Genomic DNA, 22795 nt, shown 5'->3' on the forward strand with positions numbered 1-22795 from the left:
ATCCAGAGACTATTGGGCGAAAAGGAGGGTCTTGAGGATCCTTATGTATTTTAGGGATCATGTACAAATAAGGACGTTGTGGGTTGGTGGATAATAGAAAAAGACGTGTATTGTTGTCAATCCATGTTTGTTCAAGAGCCTCATTGAGAATAGACTTCAGTAACTCCAAAAGCTGTATTGTGGGATCACTTGCCAGTTGTAAATAAGTGTTGGTATCAGAGATATGTGTCAAGACTTTGGAGTTGTAATATTCTGTATCCATCAACACTATTGCCCCTCCCTTATCTGCCGGTTGAATTGTAATCGAAGGATTCTGTGATAGTTTGGACAAAATTGAACGTTCATATTTTGACATGTTATTGTGATGTTTTGGTTTGTAATTGAGTTTTTCCAAATCTTTATTGACCAATGTCTCAAAACTATCCAAAGTTTTATGAGTTACTGGTGGCATAAAAGTGCTCTTGGGTTTGAATGGATGATAAGTGGAGATCTCATCTGGTGTAGTTTCAAATTCAACTTCATTGAAGAAATGTCTCAGACGAATAATACGCATAAATCTGTAAAATTCCCCTTGAGTTTGCAAATGGTTGGTATGTGTCGTGGGAACAAACGAAAGGCCGCGTCCCAAAAGAGATTTTTCTTGGTGAGAAACGTGACACTACAGGGGACTTGAAAAGAGAGGGCTGATCAGGAAGCCGTAAGAAGGCAGAGAGGGCAGCAAGATAACCTTTCAAGGTGCCCAGGGCAGAGCCCTGCCGGGCCAAAGAAAGAAGAAAGAGGAGAACCTCAGAGAGAGGGGCGGAAAGGGGATCCACAGCCTTTGCTGTGCACTATGCCACAAATGTGTTCCACCGGCAGGCGTATACCATCTTTGTGGAGGGACGCCTGGCTGCCAGAATGATATCACAGACTTCAGGAGGCAAGTCAAATGGCATCCACTGCCGCCGCTCAATCTCCACGCATGGAGGTGGAGGCTGGACAGGTTCGGGCGGGTGGAGGACCGTCCCCTGCTGCTGCGACAGAAGATCCACCCGAAGGGGCAGACGTATCGGAGGATCGGTCAACATACTGAGTAGCTCGGGATACCAGTACCTTCGTGCCCAATCCGGAGCCACCAAGATGACTTGGTCCCGGTCGCGCCTGATCTTCTTCAGCACTCTGGGCAGAAGTGGTATAGGCGGAAAGGCGTACAACAGACCGCAACTCCACTCGCGACGAAAAGCGTCGCCGAGCGAGTGCCGCCTTGGAAATTCCAACGCGCAGAACTGCTGACATTGCGCGTTTTCGTCGGTGGCGAATAGATCTAACCAAGGCTCTCCCCACTGCTGAAAGAGACCTTGCGCCACCTCGGAGTTCAGACGCCATTCATGATCCATCATGCACCGGCGGCTGAGTTTGTCTGCTCTGGCGTTCAGAGAACCCACCAGATGTTGAACCACCAGGGTGATGCCCTGGTGTTACAGCCATGTCCAGAGGCGCAGAGCCTCCTGACAAAGGGTCCACGACCCCACCCCGCCCTGTTTGTTGCAATACCACATGGTGGTGGTGTTGTCCGTGAACACTTGCACGACACTTCCCCGGACATAGGGAAGGAAGGCTTTCAGTGCAAGTCGGATCGCTCTCAGCTCCAACAAGTTGATGTGGAGGCGAGACTCCGCCGGAGACCAGAGGCCTCTGATCTCCGCCTCTCTCTTATGGCCACCCCATCCCAGGAGGGACGCATCCGTCACTACGACATGCTCCGGTAGGGGTAGGGATAGGCTCTTGCCCGTGACCCAATCGTGGTCCGTGAGCCACCACTGCAACTGCTGTGCAGTGCCCTCCGAGATCAAGACATGGTCGGACAGGTTGCCGTGATGCTGGGCCCACTGAAACTTCAGGTCTCACTGCAGAGCCCGCATGCGCCGCCTGGTGTGATGCACTAGTAGGATGCAGGAGGCCATCAGCCCCAGAAGCCGCAACACTAGCCTGACCGAAACCCAGGATAGAGGCCGAAAGATGGGAATCAGGGCCTGTATATCCCGGACCCGCTGTTCCGGGGGATGAACCCGGAACTGCGCCGAATCGAGAACCGCTCCGATGAAAAGGAGCTTCTGAGAGGGGCCCAGGTGTGACTTCGGCACGTTGATGGAAAACCCCAGCAAATGCAGGAGATCCGCCGTAGTCCGGAGGTGGGAGACGACTGCCTGGGGCGAGCCCGCCTTCAACAACCAGTCGTCGAGATAGGGGAAGACTGGAACCCCTGATCTGCGCAGATGAGCTGCGACCACCGCCATCACTTTCGTGAACACCCGAGGGGCACTGGTAAGGCCGAAGGGGAGCACGGTGAACTGAAAGTGCTCCTGACCCACCGTGAACCGCAGGTGGGCCGGCAGGACGGGGATGTGGAAATATGCGTCCTGCAAGTCCGCTACCATCCAGTCTCCAGGGTTGAGGGCAGCTAGAACCTGAGCCAAAGTTATTTTGAACCGTTCCTTCCGGAGGAAGGCATTGACGTTCCGGAGGTCCAAGATAGGGCGTAGGCCCCCTTTGCCCTTCTTGGGAACCAGAAAGTAGTGGGAATAACAACCACGACCTACTTCTGGGCTCGGAACGCGCTCGATGGCCTCTTTGGCCAAGAGGGCCGAAACTTCCTCTCGCAGAAGATTCAAATGATCCTCCGAGATACGATGGTGCTGCGGTGGCATGGCTGGAGGGGTCGTCTCGAAGGGGAGGGAGTAGCCCCTTTGGACGATTTGCAGCACCCACCTGTCCGAAGTAATGGTACGCCAGTGGAGCAGGTGATGGCGAACCCGGCCTCCCACTGGCGTGGAATGGGCCTGAAAGCTCGGACTAGGAAGGCTTTGAGGCGGATGCTGCCGGGGGGGATGTGGACTGACCGCGTCGTCCTCCAGTACCGCCTCGGCGGAAACCACGTCCGCGTGCAGGCTGGTTCTGCGGCCGGTGGCTAGGCGGACGTGAGGAGGTGCCCCTTCCTTGGCCACAAAAGGACCGAAAAGCGGAAGTTTGTGGCCGCGGGGCCGAGAGGCCCAAGGACGTGGCCATAGCCCGGGAGTCCTTGAAGCGAGCCAGCGCACTGTCCGCTTTCTCACCAAAAAGGCGAGCGCCATCAAAAGGCATGTCCATGAGAGTGCTCTGGACATCCCCTGAAAAGGACGTGGCCGCAGCCAGGTGTGACGTTGAAGCGCCACCGTGGTAGAAATCGCCCTACCCAGCGAGTCCGTAGTGTCGAGTCCACATCGGATTGCATGGCGCGCTGCATCTCTCCCATCGGCCAGAGCCGAGGAAAGCCGCGCCCGGGCCTCCTCCGGGCACAGTGGCAGCACGTCCTCCACCGCATCCCACAGAGAGTGGTAATAACGGTCCAAGAGACAGGCGGTGTTCAAAGACCGCAGGCCCAAACTGAGCGAGGAGAACAGCTTCTTACCAAACTGTTCCAGTCTCTTGGAATCCCGGTCCGGAGGAGCGGACGGGAAGGAGGATTGGGAGGTAGAGGCCTGGATAACCAGACTCTCGGGGGTGGGGTGTTGGGACAGAAAACTGGGGTCGCCCAGAGCAGGGCGGTGGCGCCTGGCAGAAGGGACTGTGGAGGGCTTGGACCAGGTGCCCTGCAGAACGTCAGTGAGGGCATCATTGAATTGCAGCAGAGGCTCAGTGGAGCATGCGGCAGACTGAAGCACCTCAGTGAGGATGTTAGTCCTCACAGCCACGGCAGGCAGCTCAAGCCCAAGGGCTTCGGCCGCCTTGCGCAGCACCACAGAAAAAGCTGCACCCTCCTCCGAAGCCACAGTCAGAGGAGAGATGAATCCAGTGTCCGGTGAGGTATCCAAACCACTGGCCTCCCCCAGTTCATCTGCCCAGTCCTGTGCAAGTTGGCCCTGAAGGGCCATAGGGTCGTCAGACCCCTCCCATTCGCCCCCGTCATCAGATTCCTGGTAAACAGGAGGAAGGATCGGAGCCGGTCGATAGACAATATGTGTCTCTAGCGGCGTCGGGCGGCGCCGGGACCGGACAGGGGCTGAACCAGGGATCGACGTCGACCGGAGCCGGCGTCGGGGGTGGTATCGTTGTCGGCGGAGGAGGCGTAACGAGGTCGACCGGCGTCGACAAGGGCCCAGGCTCGGGCCTCTCGGGGACCTGCGGCGTCGGGGCCGGAGCCTCCAACGGCGCCGGGGCCGGAGCCGCCGGCACGCAAAGTCGCCCAGTCGAGTCCGCGGGGCCCGAAGGCGCGCCAGCGGGCGTCGACGGCGGGGCCAGGCTCCTCATGGCCGAGAGGAAGGCACTGACCTCCGCCGGCGTCGCATCAGTCCCAGGGACCGTCGGGTATGGGGACTTGCGAGGCGCCTGCGGCGCCGCGAGGGTGGAACCACCCGGACCCTCGGCCGAGTCGCGCGACCGGCGAGGGGAGTCCGAAGAGCGGTGTCGCCTCTTGGACTTCTTGGAGTGCCTCGACTTACCCGAAGACTTCGAGCCAGACGAGTGACGATGTCGAGTGCGGCTCCGCGACCGATCTTTGGACCTCCTCCTGGACCGGGATCGAGAGCGGCGCGGAGCCGAGTGGCGAAGCTCGAGAAGCTTGCGGGACCGCTCCCGCCTAGCTTTCGAGGTCAGGGCCATACAATCGGAGCACGACACCGCGTCGTGGTCGAGTCCCAAGCAGTAACGGCACCAGCGGTGATGATCGGTCACCGACATCAGTCGGTGACAGTCGTCGCAGGCCTTGAAAGCAGGCATCCTACCAGCACCAGAGTCGAGAAGTGACCAAAAAGAGTCGAAAAAGTTAGTAAAAAATTGACTAAAGGGGTAGTTCTCCCGGATCGGCGCTTACTGGCGTGGAAAAAAGAACTGACGTCAGCGCGCGATGGCGGCGTCTAAGTACTCCGACGTCATTCCGGCGCACGACGCCGACGACGGACGCGGAGCCGCAGACGACGCCTATCGACGCGCTTGGGGTATTGCTGACGAAAAATCTTCCGGATCCAGTCTGACGCCTGGGGATATTCTAAGGTGAGGAATCTAACTAACGTGTTTCTTTCAGATTACCACCGTTGGCAAAATGTCCATAGACCAACCTCAAATATAGATAACGTTATACTGTGATGTAAAAGATGAAACATGCAATCAAACTGAATGTATTCCTTTTGCTATTTGCCATTGTAAACTATATATGCCAATAAAAATATGTTTAAAAAAAAAAAACTGTAACCTAATTCAGTGTAAAAGAATTTCATGTACCATTTTATGGAAATATCAACATAGAATAATAATTTAGCCGAGCCTTCTTCATTGGTAATAGATAGTGTATATTCTCTAGTTTACAATCTTCTTCTTTTTGTCAAGTATGTAAACAAAAACAATCAACTTCTTCGTGATAGTAGTGCAGATGATGCATTGTGTGAACTAGGTGCAAAGTGCAACTTATATACAGAGAAAAAGGTTGACAGATCACACATTCATGCCAGGCTTGTGTCACTGTAGCATTGGATCACACTTGCATTAATGATCTTAAAACCAACCATCAGGTTTCAGATCATTGGTGAGTGAGGAATCCACAGCTCAAGGAGGGCATCGTCAGCTCATCGCAAGTCCAAGAGAATAGACTACTGGTTGATTGCACATGATGTTAATTCTTGGGCAATAGAGCTAAGCACCTATCCAGTCACGCACCTGTCCTGCTGACATTTAACGCCCAGAAGCCCAAATTAATAGCTATATGCTGGCGACTCACCAAAAGCCCCCTCGGACACAATATGTAGGGACCAATTCCGATTCCGGTCGGAAGGGCTCCGACCGACGGTCGGTGCCCTTCCGACCGATTCAGATCATGTCGGCCAGATTCCTTTCCGACCGAGCCATTCTGATGGGCTCGGTCGGAAAGGAATCCGACACGGATTTCCGGATTGCGGACGACAGGTTCGGAGAGCCCGTCCACCGTCCGGAAATCTCCCAGTACTCCCCCGGCCGCCTCTTTGCGACCGAGGGAGTACGATAGCAGTTTTTCACTGCCTTTTCGTGCCAGTTGTCCGGCACGAAAAGGCAGTCGTAAACGGTCTTTGGGGGCCCCCAGTATGGAAGCCTGGGGGCACCTATGGTGCCCCTCTGTGGATCACTGCACCCAGTGGCTGGCACCTTGGGGTGCCGCCCACAGGGTGCAGGGATGAACTGCACCCTGCTTTCAAGGATGCAGGCATGCATTCCGCTCGGAATGCATGCCTGCATTGACTTGTACACGAGTGCGACTGAACCCTGTTCTGTCGCATCGTACTAGCAAGGCCGTAACAGATGGTAGCAGGTCGGTCGGTTACGGCTCCTGACCTATGTCGGACGGACCTGAGTCCGTCCGACATCGGAATCGGCCCCTTAGAGTTGAACTGAGAAAGTAGATAGCAGAGCACTTTGACACAATTCTTGGTTCAGTATCGGAAATGAGTACTATCTGGGAGGCTTACAAAATGGTGATTCATGGTCTGTGGGAGGTGTATTGAAGACCCCCAAGCCCATATGAGTGGGCTTGATCGAGAAATTCAGTCACTCGAGGCTGCTCAGTCACAAACTGTTGACGAGTCAGTGATGGTGGAGATTAGGGCCAGAATCATGGAATACAAGGAGGTCTCTTACAGGAAGGATAACTTTCTGAGTAAACTTATGACAGCCGAGGTAGGGGACCACCGCAGCAAATTGTTAGCTAACATAATCAAACAGGTTTTGGTTGCCAATGATATAATCCATAACACTACAGATGGAGGTCAGATCTTCTATAATGTAGAAGACATTCTAAATGCTTTTAGGAAATACTACTCTGACCTTTACTCCTCCAAGCTAGTACCTCGAGGAGACTGCCATAGCTTGGGCAAGTGATGTGCACAGAAAATACCTATGCCAGTCGTTCTTCTTAGAGGAGATCAAGGACGCAATAAGAGAACTGCCTGCAGGCATAGTCACAGACAACGATGGGTTTCTGGTCGAAATTTCGAAGGAGTTCCCTGACTTGCTGCTGGTCCTCAACTCCTAGCCCTGTTTGAAGATTCAAACTCTAACCACTTATTACTCCCATTGATGCGGGAGACTCTGCTGATTAGTCTTGTCACACCTAGTAAGCCCTACCAACCGAAATGACTCATACAGGCCTCTCTCTTTAATTGAGACACAAACAATTTCGCAAAACTGATTCCAAATAGTATACTGCCAATTCAGCCAAAATTGTTCTAGCCAGACCATGCCGGATTCATACTAGGTTGATCGGGACATACTCTACGCATGCTATTTGTGATGATTCTTTAAATCAGCCCTGATCTGGAGGCAGCAGCAATATTCTTAGGTGTCACAAAGGCTTTTCAGCGAATGGGAATGCTGACCCTCTTTATAGACCAGTTTAGGCTGCTATACATGAAATCAGCTGTGCCGCTTTGAATTAATGGCTTCATGTCCCTACCAATAAATATCTCAAGAGGCAGTAGACACGGGTGCCAGCTAGCCCCATACTACTTGCACTGGCACTATAACTGTTTGCAGCCAAATTAGGGCAGCATCATGCAACCTTAGCACTATGGCTTGCATTGCGTAACATTCTTAGCTCCCTCTACACTAATTGCATGATATATGAAAGAGAATGACTGTCCAGCCTAAACCCAATTCTAAGAGAATTTATAACCTTTAGTGGCTGGGCATTCAGGTATCACAGTTAATTGGAGTACATCTGTATTGTTGCCCCTTACTATACACACAAGGAAGTTCATGCCTGACTTCCCTTTGGCATGGTGTAGCACAGTGAACTAGTTGGGGATTTGGATAAGACTTGACAAAAACACTATAGTAGCAGTGACAAATGGTGTTGTTACCCTTACCAAACTGGAAGCCACAATAGATACATGGATTGCGCTTCCATTGTTCAATTACGGTTAATTGAAAGCAACAAATCACATTGGTTAAAACAATAGTGGTTGCAGCAATTTTGATTTGGTGCCTTTTGATCATTCATAATTAAGTTGTGTGTACATAATTGGTAGATATTAAATCAAAATAGGTATTCAGCCCCTAATAGAATAGGTGAACGGGCAGTCTGTTCAGGATGTGTTGGTAACCGAAGATCCTGCAGAGGTTTATGTTCCACTGTTGGAGGTTCTTGCTGCCTGACTTTGGCATGCAATTGTTTGTGTTGAATCCACTCAGCTCGAATCACTCCTGCTTAAATCTCGAGGAGACAGAGAGCACAATGTTCATTGAGTTATGCCCACTCGTTTAGTGAAGGGCTGTTCTCACAGATTGGTGCTTAACTTCAATCCAGTGATGGGAGACACACGAATGGACACATTGAATGCTAATACCCCTCTTGGATCTTGTTAAATATTCATTAACACATGGATAAAGCGGAGAGTGGCTGAAAGGCCTCTTCTGCACATCAGCAGACATTCTTGGTGTTATGGGGCAGTAAGTGTGTACCCATTGTTACCACTTCTGGGTATCAAAATAGGACAGGATATTACTGGGGTATTATGAATTGACCCATTATAGCCTTCTAAATGATAGGGAATACATGCAGCAATTGGTATTTCCACAATTATTCCCGCTTGTGAATACGCCATTCTGGGTATTTTACAGAGGACAAGAACTTCCAGGTATGGTCTGGAAAATTTGTCCTCAATTTACAAAAAGAAATGGCAGATTAATCTACCCAGAAATACCAGGTGCAGTAATACAGCACAATCTGTACTATCGGGCAAAATGGGAGTACTGAATTTCCTTTAATAAGGCCCCCAAACTTGGTGGATTAAGTCAGAGATTGACAATATTGGCCAGTCAGTAAAATATTTTTCAGGAATTTTAAATGAGGTCATCTAAATGCTCTTTCCTTTATCCTAGTTTGGAAAACCCCTTGGCTAAACTGAACACACAACACTTTTTCATAGGAATTCAGAAATGTGTTTACACTAATTGTTTTAGCTTCCTTCATACTAAATACCACAGTTTGTGTTTATTAATCTTTATTTTCTTGTAGATACTCTTTGTGGCCTCAGTTTGTTGAGACGATTGGAGATTAGGAGGGATGAACTGAGAATGTGTGTGTTTTGGCCTAGAGAAAAGTAGATTTTATTAAAATTTTCTCTGTTTATTACTGACCGATTACTGCCCTGGCACGGTTTATTCCTACATTGGTGATCATCTTGGAACACTTTTGTATTATACTTTTGACATAACTGACAAAATACTGTGTTCTGTGTTTTCAGGTTGTGGGGTGACCATGGTCAGGAAGCGTTGGAATCTGCCCATGTTTGTCTGGTGAATGCAAGTGCAACAGGAACAGAAATCCTTAAAAATTTGGTGCTGCCAGGTACATACAAATTCTAAAGGACTTTTTTGGAATTGGGTCTAAAATATGCACGTAATATCTAGCCTCATAATATTTTGTTTTTTTAAGGTATTGGCTCCTTCACAATTGTTGATGGGAATCAAGTCAGTGGAGAAGATGTTGGGAATAAGTATGCTTTTCTTTCTAATTATCAAATAACTTTGACACTTTTTTCAAGTGTTGTTTGGATTTAGCAGTTTCAAAAAAATGTATTTCGCTGTTGACTGTCTGTGTGTCCAGTCACTTTCGTTTGGTCCATTTTCGTTTATTAACTGGATAGGCTTTTTCTCGTACTTTTGCTTCCCAAGAGGATGAAGTATTTATCAGTGATAACAAACATTTTAGGATGCTTCAACTTCAAACTGGTATGATCGCCCATCGATATAGCATGTACTTGCCTTTACGTCAATCGGTGGAGACATGCCATTGACGGAGACTTGATTGCTGTTGTGTTCTTAGTTGACGTCAATGGGATGGTGTGATGCCGACTGGGCCCTTGACAACATGGGCTTCAACGACTTCATATTAGTGGTCGATGGAAACTTTCTCAGAGTAGTCTCTCAACGTAGGTCATTGTCGTTTTGCCGCCGATGGTTGCATTGCAGGCGAAGAGTGCCTCGAAGTCGGGAGCACTCACTACATCGATCCCAATGCCGATGGAGAACAAATTGGTATTTTCCTACCTCTGGATGTTGATAGAGAGGATGAGGCGCAGCGGCCAGAGCTGCTGACTCGCGAGCTGGGGATCTGAATTTTAGTCTCTGCGTCAACGCAACATCCTGTGATTCTGGGAAAACCACTAAATCTCCTCGTGCCCATCGACAGCGCCTGGATATCTCACCGGTGACAAGTCGTGCTATATAAAGCTAGAAAACAATATCTTGATCTTTTTTCACACCTGCTTGGAGATCTGCTGCTGGAAGGAACCTTGTGAAAAGAGGAAGCAGTAGAAGCAGCCGGAGGATGTCCTCCTGTTGATTGTTTCCTCTCTTGAAGACCATGGAGACAGATTTTCTCTCAATCTTTTACTTTTTCTATAGAGTTTCTGGCAGTGTTTGGCAAGACTCAAGCAGATGAGAATCAGGGAGGTGCAGACTGAATGCGTATCAGACTGTGCCTTCTTTGCCATAGGCTGGGCAACTGGCAAAAAGAGGGCATTTTTTAAAGGCAAAAATAAAAATTCCTGTCTGAAAATAATTGTTCCTCACTCTAGATGTAAACAAAACGTAGAGTGAAGCAGAGAAAGGTTAATTTTGAAAATCAATTTTTGACAGTCAAAAACTGAGAGTGCGCCAGGATCCTCACTGAAGGAGCCAGAAAAAAAGAGCTGACTTGTCACCTTTGTGACATGATGGGATACAGGAGGTCCTGGAGGTCTTAAGGCAAGGTGCCAGCATTCTCTTGTTATGCTTTTAATGCAGCCTATTGGCTAATAATGCCTTTGCATTCCCTTCCAATTTTCTCTTCAATAAATACTGTGGTTTTGAACCTTGTGCTCTCTGTTTTCCATTTACAGAAATGCCTCAATCTGGTAAGAGGTTTATGAAAGGAAAATTCAATGTACATGGGCCATTTTCAGCCTTCGGTAACATCAGAGGATCTTTATTGCCATAACATCAGGCGCATGGCGTTGAAATGCTGTGTTTGTGAAACGCTTGGGCAGACGCGTTTCAGCCTTGCGGCTTTCCTCAGTGCCAGTTCCACCTCAACATCAACTGCGATTTTCCACCTGAAGGCTTATTTGAAAGTTCAGCGGTCCACTCCCATTGGAGTATGCTGTTAGCGATCCTACGCTGTGTAGCCACTGCATGCGCTGCTCCCAGGGCAGATCCACGCCAGGTTTTGTGTGTCCCGCTGCGAGTGCACATTCAGTAACTGTGCCACCCGTACACCCAGTGGTGCCCCAAACCTATTGGCCACGGTCGTCACAAACCCCCGGCAGCCCAACTAGGGGAGACATAGATAGTAAGTCGTTTGTCTGTTACCTTCACGCAGTGCAATACGGCTTCCACTCTCCCCTTGCAGCAGTGTAATCCAATGAATCTCTTATCTGCTTGGGGGTGCAACGCGCTGTATTTTCTGTACACAGTCAAAGATTTTCAAGCTGGCTCGTTGCTCCAGACCGAGAGGGCGTGCCGGTAGCCAGTGCCTGCTGACTGGTAATACATATATATATATCTATCTATCTAGCAAAGTACTGCGTACATGTTTTATGATATATATATTTAATATGTGCTCCGTGTCCCCGCACGAAGGGAAGAATATTCTAATGCCTATGATTTTGATGAGGATTCTCACGGAAGATAACTTAACCTTCCTCCTCATCCCCCTAACTTAATCTCCTGTTAGGGCACTTATGTAATTCGCTAAATAACCCAAGAGACCGTCTCATCTTTCATGACTTCCCGTGTCATTTTTTTACTCCCTACCTATACTCCAGTTTAACAGACGCCCTTAAGTATCACTTGCAGTACTCCACTCTCCCTCCTGTCATGTCAGACATGGTAACCCTCCTTCTAATATAGAAAAGAGTGTCTCAATATATTCTATTGGACAATGATCTCTGGGACTCCCCAATCATATTGGCTGAAAGGACATTCTGTCTGTTGTAGTTGAGAGCTTGCACTGTGCTCAACATTCCTACTGCCCAGCTGACCAGTTCAGCATCAGCTTCTCATTATCCCGGTTAGAAGGCAGTCTTCTACAATGCCCAACTCTTATCCTTGTTTTCACGGTCATGTTCAGTATCACCTCCCCGCGATATCTGATCAGCCCAGCACTACACTCAGGAGTACTCAAAAACCCAACAGATATCATGCAGTGACATCCTCTGTTTAAAAAAAAAAACATAGCTACTTCTGTCACATGCAGTTGTCTTTGAAAAGAGGTGAATTCTGAAATTGTAGATCACATGTTTGATCAAATTAAATATTAGTCTGATAAGCCACGTAACAAGTGCTCATTGTAAAGAGATGTCATTTGGAGAAGATTATTCAGAATATTATTCAGAATAAAACACTGTTCATATGTATGTGTATAGTAAAATGGAGTGCTCAGTGCTTTAAACATTACTTTTCTATTTTCCCCAGTTTTTTTCTTCAGAGAAGCAGCATTGGAAAGGTATGTCATGTTATTTATGCAGAGTTTTTGTTTGTGTTTAGACATTATTGTTCCAAGGAGAATTCAGTTTTTCACTAAAGATACAATTTCTGCTTAATTTATTTATTAAGGATTACTTTAACCAACACAACTAGTCCGAAGGTGCTTGAATGAATTCATACTTGGAATGTTTTCACATGCAAGTACTCACAGAATGTTTAGCTCATGAAAGGGAAGTTATATGAAAGCTAATTTTGTTGAAATGTAAGTAATAGTAAGACTAAATCCAAAATTCAAATAGGAGAAAACCAAAGATGAATATCAAGAAGAGAATACATTTCTAGATTACCCTGGTTAGTTTCAGTGTCTGAAATTGCAGATGGTCCATCGGCAAGAGGTTGGTATGACTTCGTATTACCTCCTTATGATGTCCTTTGTGAAAGAGGGCTCTAGCGTCACAATACATAACTATAATTCAACAGTACCAAGTGTAGTATTTGTACTAATCGTCTCTATCATTCACGTTTTGTAGGAGGATGAGCAAGAGTGAACAGAAGCTAGCCTTATGTTCAGGACTATGCCATTTTTAGCTCTCTTCCACAAACCGCTTTATCTGTTTGTTTTGATGTCTTTTCGTCAAAGACTTGTTCATTTCCATTATATTAAAATAAGTACATGTAGTGGTCTTTGGGTCAAGCCTTAATCTTCACTGGATGGCTTTGTTAACTGTCTAATTTATTTGCTTCTTATTCAGCGTGTTTTTTCCCTGTTCTTTGTTTGTCCCACTTCCAGGACATTTTGTCTTTACCATGTTTTAATGAGAAGATGTCTCCTTCCGCTGCTTACATTGAGGGAGGCACTTTTTGTTGTTGATTTTAGCACTCTTCAGGACTGCATGTGCTTTCTCGCGCTCCCCTCTAGTCTGTGTGCTGTCTTGCCCTTCACTCCCAGGCAATTCAACACACCAGTGCTCTCAGCCTTCCTCTCTCTCCTCCAGCTCACCTGTTACTTCCCACACCTCTTCCCATTCTGCTGTTTATTTGTTATCATACCACCACCACCTTTTGCTCCTGCATCCCTCACTAGTTGTTGCTTCCCTCTGGATTTGAAAATCTCTGCCACGGAGTACCTTAACGCCTTAACTCAGTAGTCTTCAAAAACTGTAATGCTGTACCCCACTCATGTAAAAAAAAAAATATCTTCATGCCCCCCAGAATGATAAACATGTTTTACACAATTATTACACAAGATTTGCAGCTGTAAACCTATTTAAGAATTCAAACGTTATGTTGAGGTATCTCTTTTTAAAAATACAATCAAATACATGATTGATAACATTATATGGGCAAGCTGGCCACCTTGAAATGTAATGGTATCTACAGTGGGATCCTTGATGAGAAATGAGGGGGGCTTTGAAGGTTATTTGGAGCCCCTGACACCTATTCCCAGCCAGGACATCAGTGATAAATGAATAGTACATGGTGGGAAATGTAAGACCAAAGGGGAAGAGTGAAGAATCTTTGTTCACCAGCCTCATTGCCTTCCAGTGTGATGCATAATGGACAGTTGAAAGGAAGGTAGGAGGAATTATTCAATCCCATTGGTGGAGGCTTTCACAGAACACCCTACTCAGGACCAAAGACACATGCCTTTGCCTCTCTCCTTAATAGCTATTATCTGTACCCTCAGTGCTCCGATTCTTTCCCTTCCTTACAAGTGACCATCCTTGGGGAGCTCTTCGATTGTGCTTCCTGAAGAAATGTTTTTCAAGGGCCAATTAATAGGTTGCATGGATTGCTCCCCACACGGTCCTTCTTATCCTCTATCTTTTAAATAGCCCAGTATTTGAAGGGAGACCTGCAGTGAACTTCACTCTGTGTGTCATTTTTGTGGCAGAGTGCAACAGACTCCTGTAAGTGCTATGGTGTTTCACTATATATGTTCACATTGACTCCCCTGTTTAGGGGCCATACCTCCATCAGTGTTGTGCATGATGTGGGCACTTAGTCCCTCCAGTGCATCGGGGGCTAAATCCGGAAGCCGTACAACATGCAGATACTGCTCTCTAGATTACTGCAAGTGTATTTCTGTCTGCACTCACTATTCTGCTTACTGTCCCATCATGAATTTCTGATCAGATGCCAGAAAAAGCTCTTGACTGTTGTTATTGCAGTAATTAAATGCTACATTCCGGATCAATTGGACTTTCTTCTGTTTAGCACACTTTTGAGAAACCCTTCTTCGTCTCCTTTCCCTGCTACATCCTCAATCTAAGTCCTGACCAGAGCTCTTGGGGAGTGGGATATCCTTCCTGAACCTTAATAGGCACCTCGCCCACCCCCATGCACTGACCTGTTTTTCTTTGAATCAAACTGATGTTGAGGTATTGATATGGATGTGTAAAATATTTGACCATTAGCTAGTGTTTATAATTCCATTATGTTCACTAACTATTTTCTAGTAAATATAGATAGCTTACCTGTTCTGCAACACCATCTGCCTACAGATTTTCAGTCAGTGTCCAATCCTTGTGCCTGTATCTCGGGGGTGAGATGTGACAAAGAAATATGTGTGTGTGTCAACTTCATATCTGGGATATTGGATTTGTGAGCAGGAATGTATTAAACACAGGGTGCCCCCCTACGTTCACGGAGCTGATAATGAAACTGTTGATGACAAATACTTTTTGCATTGCTGTCCAAACTGTGGGCTAGTCCCCACCCTCATAGTCTCAAACGTTCCGCACAGGTGGCAATCTCACATTATCATTTCTTATTATGTGGCTTCTTACTAGGTAGCAAAATGGATCTAGGACTATTGCTGTCTGTTTGGGACTGATTTTGTTAATAAGTTCCCATACTGAGACACGACCACCGCAGAAGTGTGTACATGGTCTGCAGTCTGAACATGAGCTCCAGTAGAACTCTAGTTTCTGAGCCAATATGAAATTTCCTATAGTTACAATCCTCTGGAATGGCAAGCCCCATTTCCGCATGCATGGTCCGTTTTAATTCATTAGAGAGAAAGGGAAGGGTTAGTGGACTGATCTGACATTTCCTATCAATAAAGCACTCTTCCGCAGGATCACGCAGCCACTGGCTCTGTCCACAGCTCACCACTGGCTGTTGTAATTCTGTTGTCCCCCATTTCTCCAGTTGGTGAGCTCTTAATGAAAGATCCTTGTATGCTTTTTTTTTTTAACATCTCCCCTTATGTTAGTGGTAAGCTCTGTTCTCTGCGTGCTTGGGGACTTTAGTGCCATGTTCCAGCTGTAAGGCGTTTACTGCAACAGCTGTACTTTGCGTTTCCACAGATTTTTCAGTAGTTTTGCTTCTTCCTCATATACTATGGTCCAAGGAAATTTAAAATATCCAGTTGTAAATGCTCTCTAATTCCCAGTGTGCTGTCTCTCTGGTTTCCGTTTTCATGCACAAGTATGAAAGAGAGGATTGAGTTTACTGTTCTGGCAGTTATTCTGATGGGTCCACCTATCCATTTTGTCAAGATAGATTAGAGTGTCTCCTGTTATCACATTGATGTATAGCAGACGGCCACGCCATTAGGAAATGCATAGATTCCAGTCACTCTGGGAGATAGTAGCATTTACACACATTTTATTGAGTAGGAAGTCTTGTAGCAGAGACCCGCAGCGCGCTTCGAAGACTAGGTACTATTGAGTCTGGCTTTTGGGAACGTGGGCAAGCACAGTTCTGTCCCTGATATTACACTTTCAGCCTGATAGGACATTCTACTTCAAACTTGTATAACATAATGGAATTTAAATTGTTGACATTTGGGATCGTTGAACAATGTCCAGATTAAGTGCATTAAATTACTAATAAATAATTGCATTTTCTTTCAAATAGAATCGAGCACAGAATGTTATGGAACTTTTGCAAGAGTTAAATCACGATGTCTCTGGACATTTTGTGGAAGAGGTTAGTATATGTGGGTGTTGCTATATGATGTGTGTAAATCATGCCTGTGTGATGCCCAGAGGTAATGCTTTAAGATAGCGCAGTTTTATATCTGACACACACACACACACTTTGTTCAGTTAACTACTCGTGAAAATTGCAACAGCTAACTTTAGTTGTGTGTAACCATCTTCAACCAGTTATTTGATGCAAAATGACTGATAGCTTTGATATCTGTGCAGATAAGAAAATAACCCTGTGATATATTCCTTGCTTATCATTTAGAGCGCAGAAACTCTTCTAGATAACAGCCCTTCATTCTTCTCTCGATTCAGCCTTGTGATTGCAACTCAAATACCAGAAAGGTAAGAACCTGGTTTTTAGAATTAAAATAGCATGCTTTGGTTTATGATGAACGAAACCACTCTGCAAGCTCTTTTGTTCAGCTGGTACTTAAACTTGAAGTTTAAAAATACGTTGCCTTGTATAGTATTTATTTTATGGTTGCATTGGTCTTCTAAAGTGAATTTGAATTGCAGTTTTGTAGTTGTTCAGCTCCACCCAAAACTATCTTTAGTATCCTATGTTCGTTTGGACTGGTAATTTTATTTAGTCTGCTCTCCCCTTTTGAGAAACCACCATTTGTAACAGCCTGCATAGGAACCTCTGCTTATTTTTGGAAGAAAATGCTGTAGCTTATTTTTACGTATTGGCCTCTGACATGTGGTACTTCGAGTCCAATCACTTAACAGCCTATTGTGGTCCTGTTTGTTGTCCATCTACTTATTGTGTCTAACTGCCCTGTGTTTGCCTTGCCCTCTGTATTTATTTGCAACAATGTTCTCATTTATTGCCCTATTTAATCTGAGCTTAGCTTAGTATCCAAAATAAAACTTTAATTTCAGACGTTTTAGACTGTAGCTTCTATCTGGTATGACCAAGATTTTTCTATGCTCTTAGTGGCAAAACGTTACCCATGGTACTGATGGTCCTGTTACCTCCTAACAAAGCTGTCTAGGTATTAGTGAGTGTCTCAAACATCTCTGCATTAATTCGTAAAGGACATAACTGTCCTGGGGGCCCATCAGTTTGTCAAGCCAGTTGTTTGTCATGTCTTTTGATGTCCTGTAGACATTAAGAGCACTGTTAATTCATTATGGCTATCAATTTACAAACAAGATCTCGTCTATCTTGGCAGTCTGTCTCGTTGTATTGGTATTCATACCTTGGTTTCTCGTCAGAATATAATTTCTCCTTTTTTATGATGGTTCTAATCATAAAATGTTCATTTGCAGCACGCTTATACGTTTAGCCGAAGTTCTCTGGTGTTCCAATATTCCATTTTTAGTTTGTCGGACCTATGGATTGGTTGGCTACATGAGGATTGTAGTGAAAGAACATACTGGTAAGGAACGCTTTTCTGATTAAATGTAACACGATTGTACTGGTTACCATGTGTCATGGGGCCCCTGCTCTCATCAGTCTGGACGTGAACTGAATGAACATGGTCAATGATGCATACAGGTCGTTGTTTGCCTGTGTTGCTCCTCCCCAACCCCATCCACTGTTTTTACACATATTGCATAGCAGTGTGGGCTAAAACATGGCTTAAAGGGGAAAAACGCTCTGAGGCGGTCAATGCTGGCCGCTTCGTTATGCTTTTTTTCTTCTTACTTTAAGCCATGTCGCACAGCAGCTTACGCTGCTGTGCGACATGTCTAAAAAACACATTGACAAGCCCAATAGGCGACAGCTGTTGGCTTTGCCAATGCTTATTAACTTTTTTTCTTTCCTACAGTAACTGAAGAAAAACTTTGATTACAACAATTTTTTTATTGTGGGACACTTTTGACCTCTGTACAAAATTGACTGTCTCAGTAGAATGGATGTAACTCAGCTGGCCACATTAATGTACCATCCAACAATATCAATTTTAGATGTGTTAGTGCCTTTTATAAAGGGAATTCCCTGCACGTCTGTGATAATTAGTAAGATCTGTAATATTATAACTACTGATCTTTGTAAATGGCACTGGAGAAAGTGCAAATAAAGAACGAAAGGGGATGTTATGTTTGAATAGATAGTGACAAATGGGAGAGAGGTGCTTTTATTGAATGTTGTTGTGTGTACTAGCTTAATGAGAACCATTGTGTTTTGTGTAAGTACTTTGTTATTGGAATGTTGTACATTAGCTGGTTTTGTTTTAAAAATCTGAATAGATAATCTAAGTATTGTCTGCTTTAAAAGTCATAGAATCACATCCAGATAATGCACTGGAAGATTTGAGATTGGACCATCCATTTCCAGAGCTGGATGACCATCTGCAACATTTTAGTTTGGATCATATGGAGAGAAAGGTAAATCTAAAGAATACATTCTCTGGTATTTTCTTCAATTAAATGGGAGTGATCTACATTTATATTGCTAAGATACCCTGTATCATGTTCAACCAGTTAATTTTCCTTTTTATCTAGTCGGCTCAATGTCCAAAGTATTTCTATTCTTGCAAAACGAGTTTTCTGCTCTTTAATGCAGTGAGTAGGTGACACAAGTGTACTTTGAAAATACAAGATTAAATATGTTTTTTTACCCTCTTCACTGCCTTCTTGATGTATTTATTAGATGTGTGTGTGTAATTATGTGAAAAATACAAATCTACATTTTAGGGCCCGATTATGATCTTGCTGGGAAGGGCTACAAGCGGCATTCGCTCTGAGTGAATCCGATTCGGAGCCGCGATTTCCGACCGACTCGTCCCCTGCTCCGAACGACGAAGTACGATGCGGACAAGAAGCCGTCCGCTCCGAACGACTTGTCTCCCAAACCAATCCAGTTCATCCGACTCATCCGGAGCTGACTCGCACAGTGCAATAGGGCCGTCTTCCGAGCGAGTGATTACGATGCACACGTCTAGCAGTCGTACCAACTCACATCCTCCGAGACGAAACAGCTTTGGGCAGCGGACTACGGGGGGGGCGTAGCAGGCCCCGCTTCACCCAGGACCCTTCGAATCGTTCGCGTGGGGGGACCCATGGGTCCCCCCGATCCAGCCATGCACAGCGTGCCCGCCACGGAGTGCACGCTTTTCCCCACCGACCCCTTTTTTGCTATGGGAGCCTGTGTACGCGTCGCTACATAGGCTCCCATAGACTTCTATGGGAGTCCGACCGATCTGAGTCCGTCAGCGCACGAGTGCATCGTATCCGGTCGGTCGGAGGCCCGGAGCCCGATTCACTCGGAAAGCCCTTCGGGACCGAGTCAACCGGAGGGCTTTGCTAGCGAGATCGTAATCGGGCCCTTAGTGTTAAATGCGTCCTCATCAATTTTGGCGCGAGGACGCATCTCTTGCAAAAAAAAGTGAGAAAAACACATTTTATGTGAACATCTGCTCGCGCTCTGGTTGTTACGCGCTATAATTTTGCAGTGAATGGTGGTGTTATAATATGCTATAATTTCAGTCATTTTACATAATTCGCTAATTTGAAATTCCCAAAATTTCACCCGCATAATTTAAATATTGCCCAGGCTTTGAATATTCACGTCATTGAAAAGGTGTCACCAGCATTGCCTTATAACGTGCATATATACATCAGTAAAAGAATGAGGTGTGATCAGATGCATTTATCCCCAACAGTGGTGCTTGGAAGAAACGTACAGTACCTACTCACTCATTCGACGAGTGCATTGACATGTATACATGTGATCATACACATGTAGGCTCGGCTGCAAAACGCTCAGCATTGTTAGCTATTGCAGGGTCCCCTTAGGTTGGGAATAGGAGAGAGACTGACATCTAGCTATAACTGGGTCAGTTTAAAGGTAACTTTATTTCTTTTTTTGAACTAAACCAATTGCCTGTTTATGGTATTCCAAACCTGGGTTACCATTCTTGTGCTTTTGGGGTTAGATATTTGTGTTGCAAAAAAATACCTCATTAAGGTTGTCTTTTGCTTGCCGTTGAAAGAAATGAGTAAAGTAAGTTGAGGATTGCTAATGCAGAGATGAGACCAGGAAAGGAAGATTCTTTCCGTTGAGAAGGATTGAGGTTTCTTTTTCAGCCCATTTTGCATTTTTTTTGTAAACATCTTTACAATATTTACTTTTTGTCAGAATTGTCCTGAAGTGGAAAGTGCACGTGCTCCATGGGATTCTAGATTTTCAGCGTGGCTCAACTGAAAGGTTATTTGGTCCATCACAGGAAGCCACCTGAGCCAAACGTTTCTTTACCATCAAATACACACCTGGCTTGTGCTTGCAAAAACAAGCTGATGTGTTGGTAGTCACTCTCTTCAACAACATTGGCAATCAAAGGTTATCAATAGAATGCTACTAATTGTAGGGTAATAATAGGGAAGACTGTAAATGTTTCATCCTACCAGATAAAATCTTCGTGGCTTGTTCCTGCTATAAGTGCAGGATTAATCTTCCCTTCGAGTTGCCTATTTCTAAAAAAAATAATAATAAACCCAGCCTTGCCAGTACTATTGGCTATGTCCAGCTTAAAGGAGGCTTAATCCATACTAGACCAATGTTCAAACATAGTCAAGATGTTAGAGATCTAATTTTAGATCACCAGGTAGATTTGTTGTTTGTCACTGAAACATGGCTAAAAGATTGGAGTAGCCCGGATGTTGCTGACTCTGTCCCACCCGGCTACTCGATATACAGGAAAGATCGAATGGTTGGCAGAGGAGGGGGACTGGCCATCATTCTACAAGATACCTTTTCCTGCACATACTTCGATCTCGAAACTATTAAAGGAGGAGAAAGTCTTGGCTTTTGTCTTTCCCTCAATGCCACTTCATGTTTTTCAGGCGCCCTTATCTATCGCCCACCAGGCCAAAGTTCAATTTTTATAGAGTCACTTGGTGACACCTTGAGTTATCTCCTACTCAAATATGCAAACTTTACATTTTTAGGCGATTTTAACCTTCATTTAGAAGGTAGTCCTGATCCAGGTACAGATAATTTTCTCCAACTCTTAGACCTGTTTTCGTTACAACAACTGGTGAGGGGGCCAACACCCCTTTGCGGGGCACACCTTAGATGGTGTATGTTCTAATCTGGCCTGGTTATCGGCTGATACCCCTTCTCCTCAGGTATGGTCTGACCATTTCTTCGTCCCCCTCATGCTCAGTATTCCCCAGAAGTCTCATCTGGATAAGTCCCCTAATGAATTCCATCAGGGGCCTAATTGGGCACATATAGCCGGAAATCCTAAATTAGCTACCTTGGCTCAGGCCCATACTCCTGTCTTGACACGTAATACAGAGCTAGACACACACCTATTTCAGTCCTGGATATCTTAAGTATGTAATATACTCTCTCCTCAGGAGAAGCAGAATAAGCATATGAAACCAAACATTTCTAAAACCCCTTGGCTTACGCCCTTACTGGCACAAGCGCACTTGCTTTGTAAACAACATGAGCGGCAATGGAGAAAGTTTTATAATGATGAACAAAAAATAGTGTTTAAAAAGAGTAGAAAGTCTTACTTTCGCCAGATTAAATTGGCTAAAAAATATCTTACTAACAAAATAAATGAAGCTAAGCAAGATCAAAAAATATTTTCTCAATAGTGAAGTCATATACAAATCCTAAAGAGCTTCCTGCCTCGCAGAAATTATTCCCCGGTCTCCCCCATCTACAATCAGGATTTCGTTTTTGATCCTGTTGCGGTGAAAATCTCTGATTCTATTGGTACCTTTGAATCAGTCCCACTGGAGCTGACTCTTGCGGCGATAGAAAGGTGTAAATCAGGCTCGCCGTTGGATGCCTGTCCCCTGACGATCCTTCATAAAATCCTAGATACAGTGAACCCTATCATTAATCATGTAGTTAATTCTTCCTTAAGGACAGGCATTGTACCAGTCGAGTGGAAGCTCGCGCTGGTAAAACCGTTAAAAAAGAAACAAAATATTGACCCGTCTGTACTTTTGAACCTTCGATTTCTCTTCTTCCCATGCTAGGAAATGTAACAGAGAAATTTGTCCATAAGGAACTAACTAAGTTTATTGAAGAGCATCAAATCCTTCATCCACAACAATCTGGATTTCGTCCAAAGCAGTCTACAGAATCGGCACTCTTGGAAATATCCGATATTCTTAAAATGATCGCCGATAAACGCAGGAAAGCGGTCCTGATCCTTTTTGGATTTGTCGGCTGCATTTGACACCATTTCCCACAATATCCTTTTGAAGCGTCTCGAATGCAGTGGCATCTCCGGCACGGTATTGGAATGGATTAAGCCGTTCCTCTCTAACCGGAGACAAGAAGTTACTCTGGGTACGTTCTTTTCTACAGAACGTAACCTAATAGCAGGGGTCCCCCAAGGGTCTTCATTAAGCCCCTTATTATTCAATATATACATGACCCCACTTATCTGTTTGATTGGATCGTTTGGGATAGAGGTCACCTCATATGCAGACGACAC

The 22795-nt window shown here is 45.5% G+C and overlaps 1 protein-coding gene across 1 annotated transcript in view; it reads left to right on the forward strand.

Moving 5' to 3' along the window:
* Window positions 1–22795, forward strand: part of NAE1 (NEDD8 activating enzyme E1 subunit 1) — a 161598-nt gene that overhangs the window by 17668 nt on the left and 121135 nt on the right. The window contains exons 2-8 of the mRNA XM_085639586.1: window positions 9225–9328; window positions 9416–9476; window positions 12436–12466; window positions 16312–16383; window positions 16648–16727; window positions 17658–17767; window positions 18610–18719. Of these exons, the coding sequence (XP_085495712.1) occupies window positions 9225–9328; window positions 9416–9476; window positions 12436–12466; window positions 16312–16383; window positions 16648–16727; window positions 17658–17767; window positions 18610–18719 (568 nt within the window). The remainder of the gene's footprint in view (window positions 1–9224; window positions 9329–9415; window positions 9477–12435; window positions 12467–16311; window positions 16384–16647; window positions 16728–17657; window positions 17768–18609; window positions 18720–22795) is intronic.

The sequence above is a fragment of the Triturus cristatus genome, chromosome 12 (genome assembly GCF_964204655.1).
Source record: "Triturus cristatus chromosome 12, aTriCri1.1, whole genome shotgun sequence".
Lineage (NCBI taxonomy): Eukaryota > Metazoa > Chordata > Amphibia > Caudata > Salamandridae > Triturus > Triturus cristatus.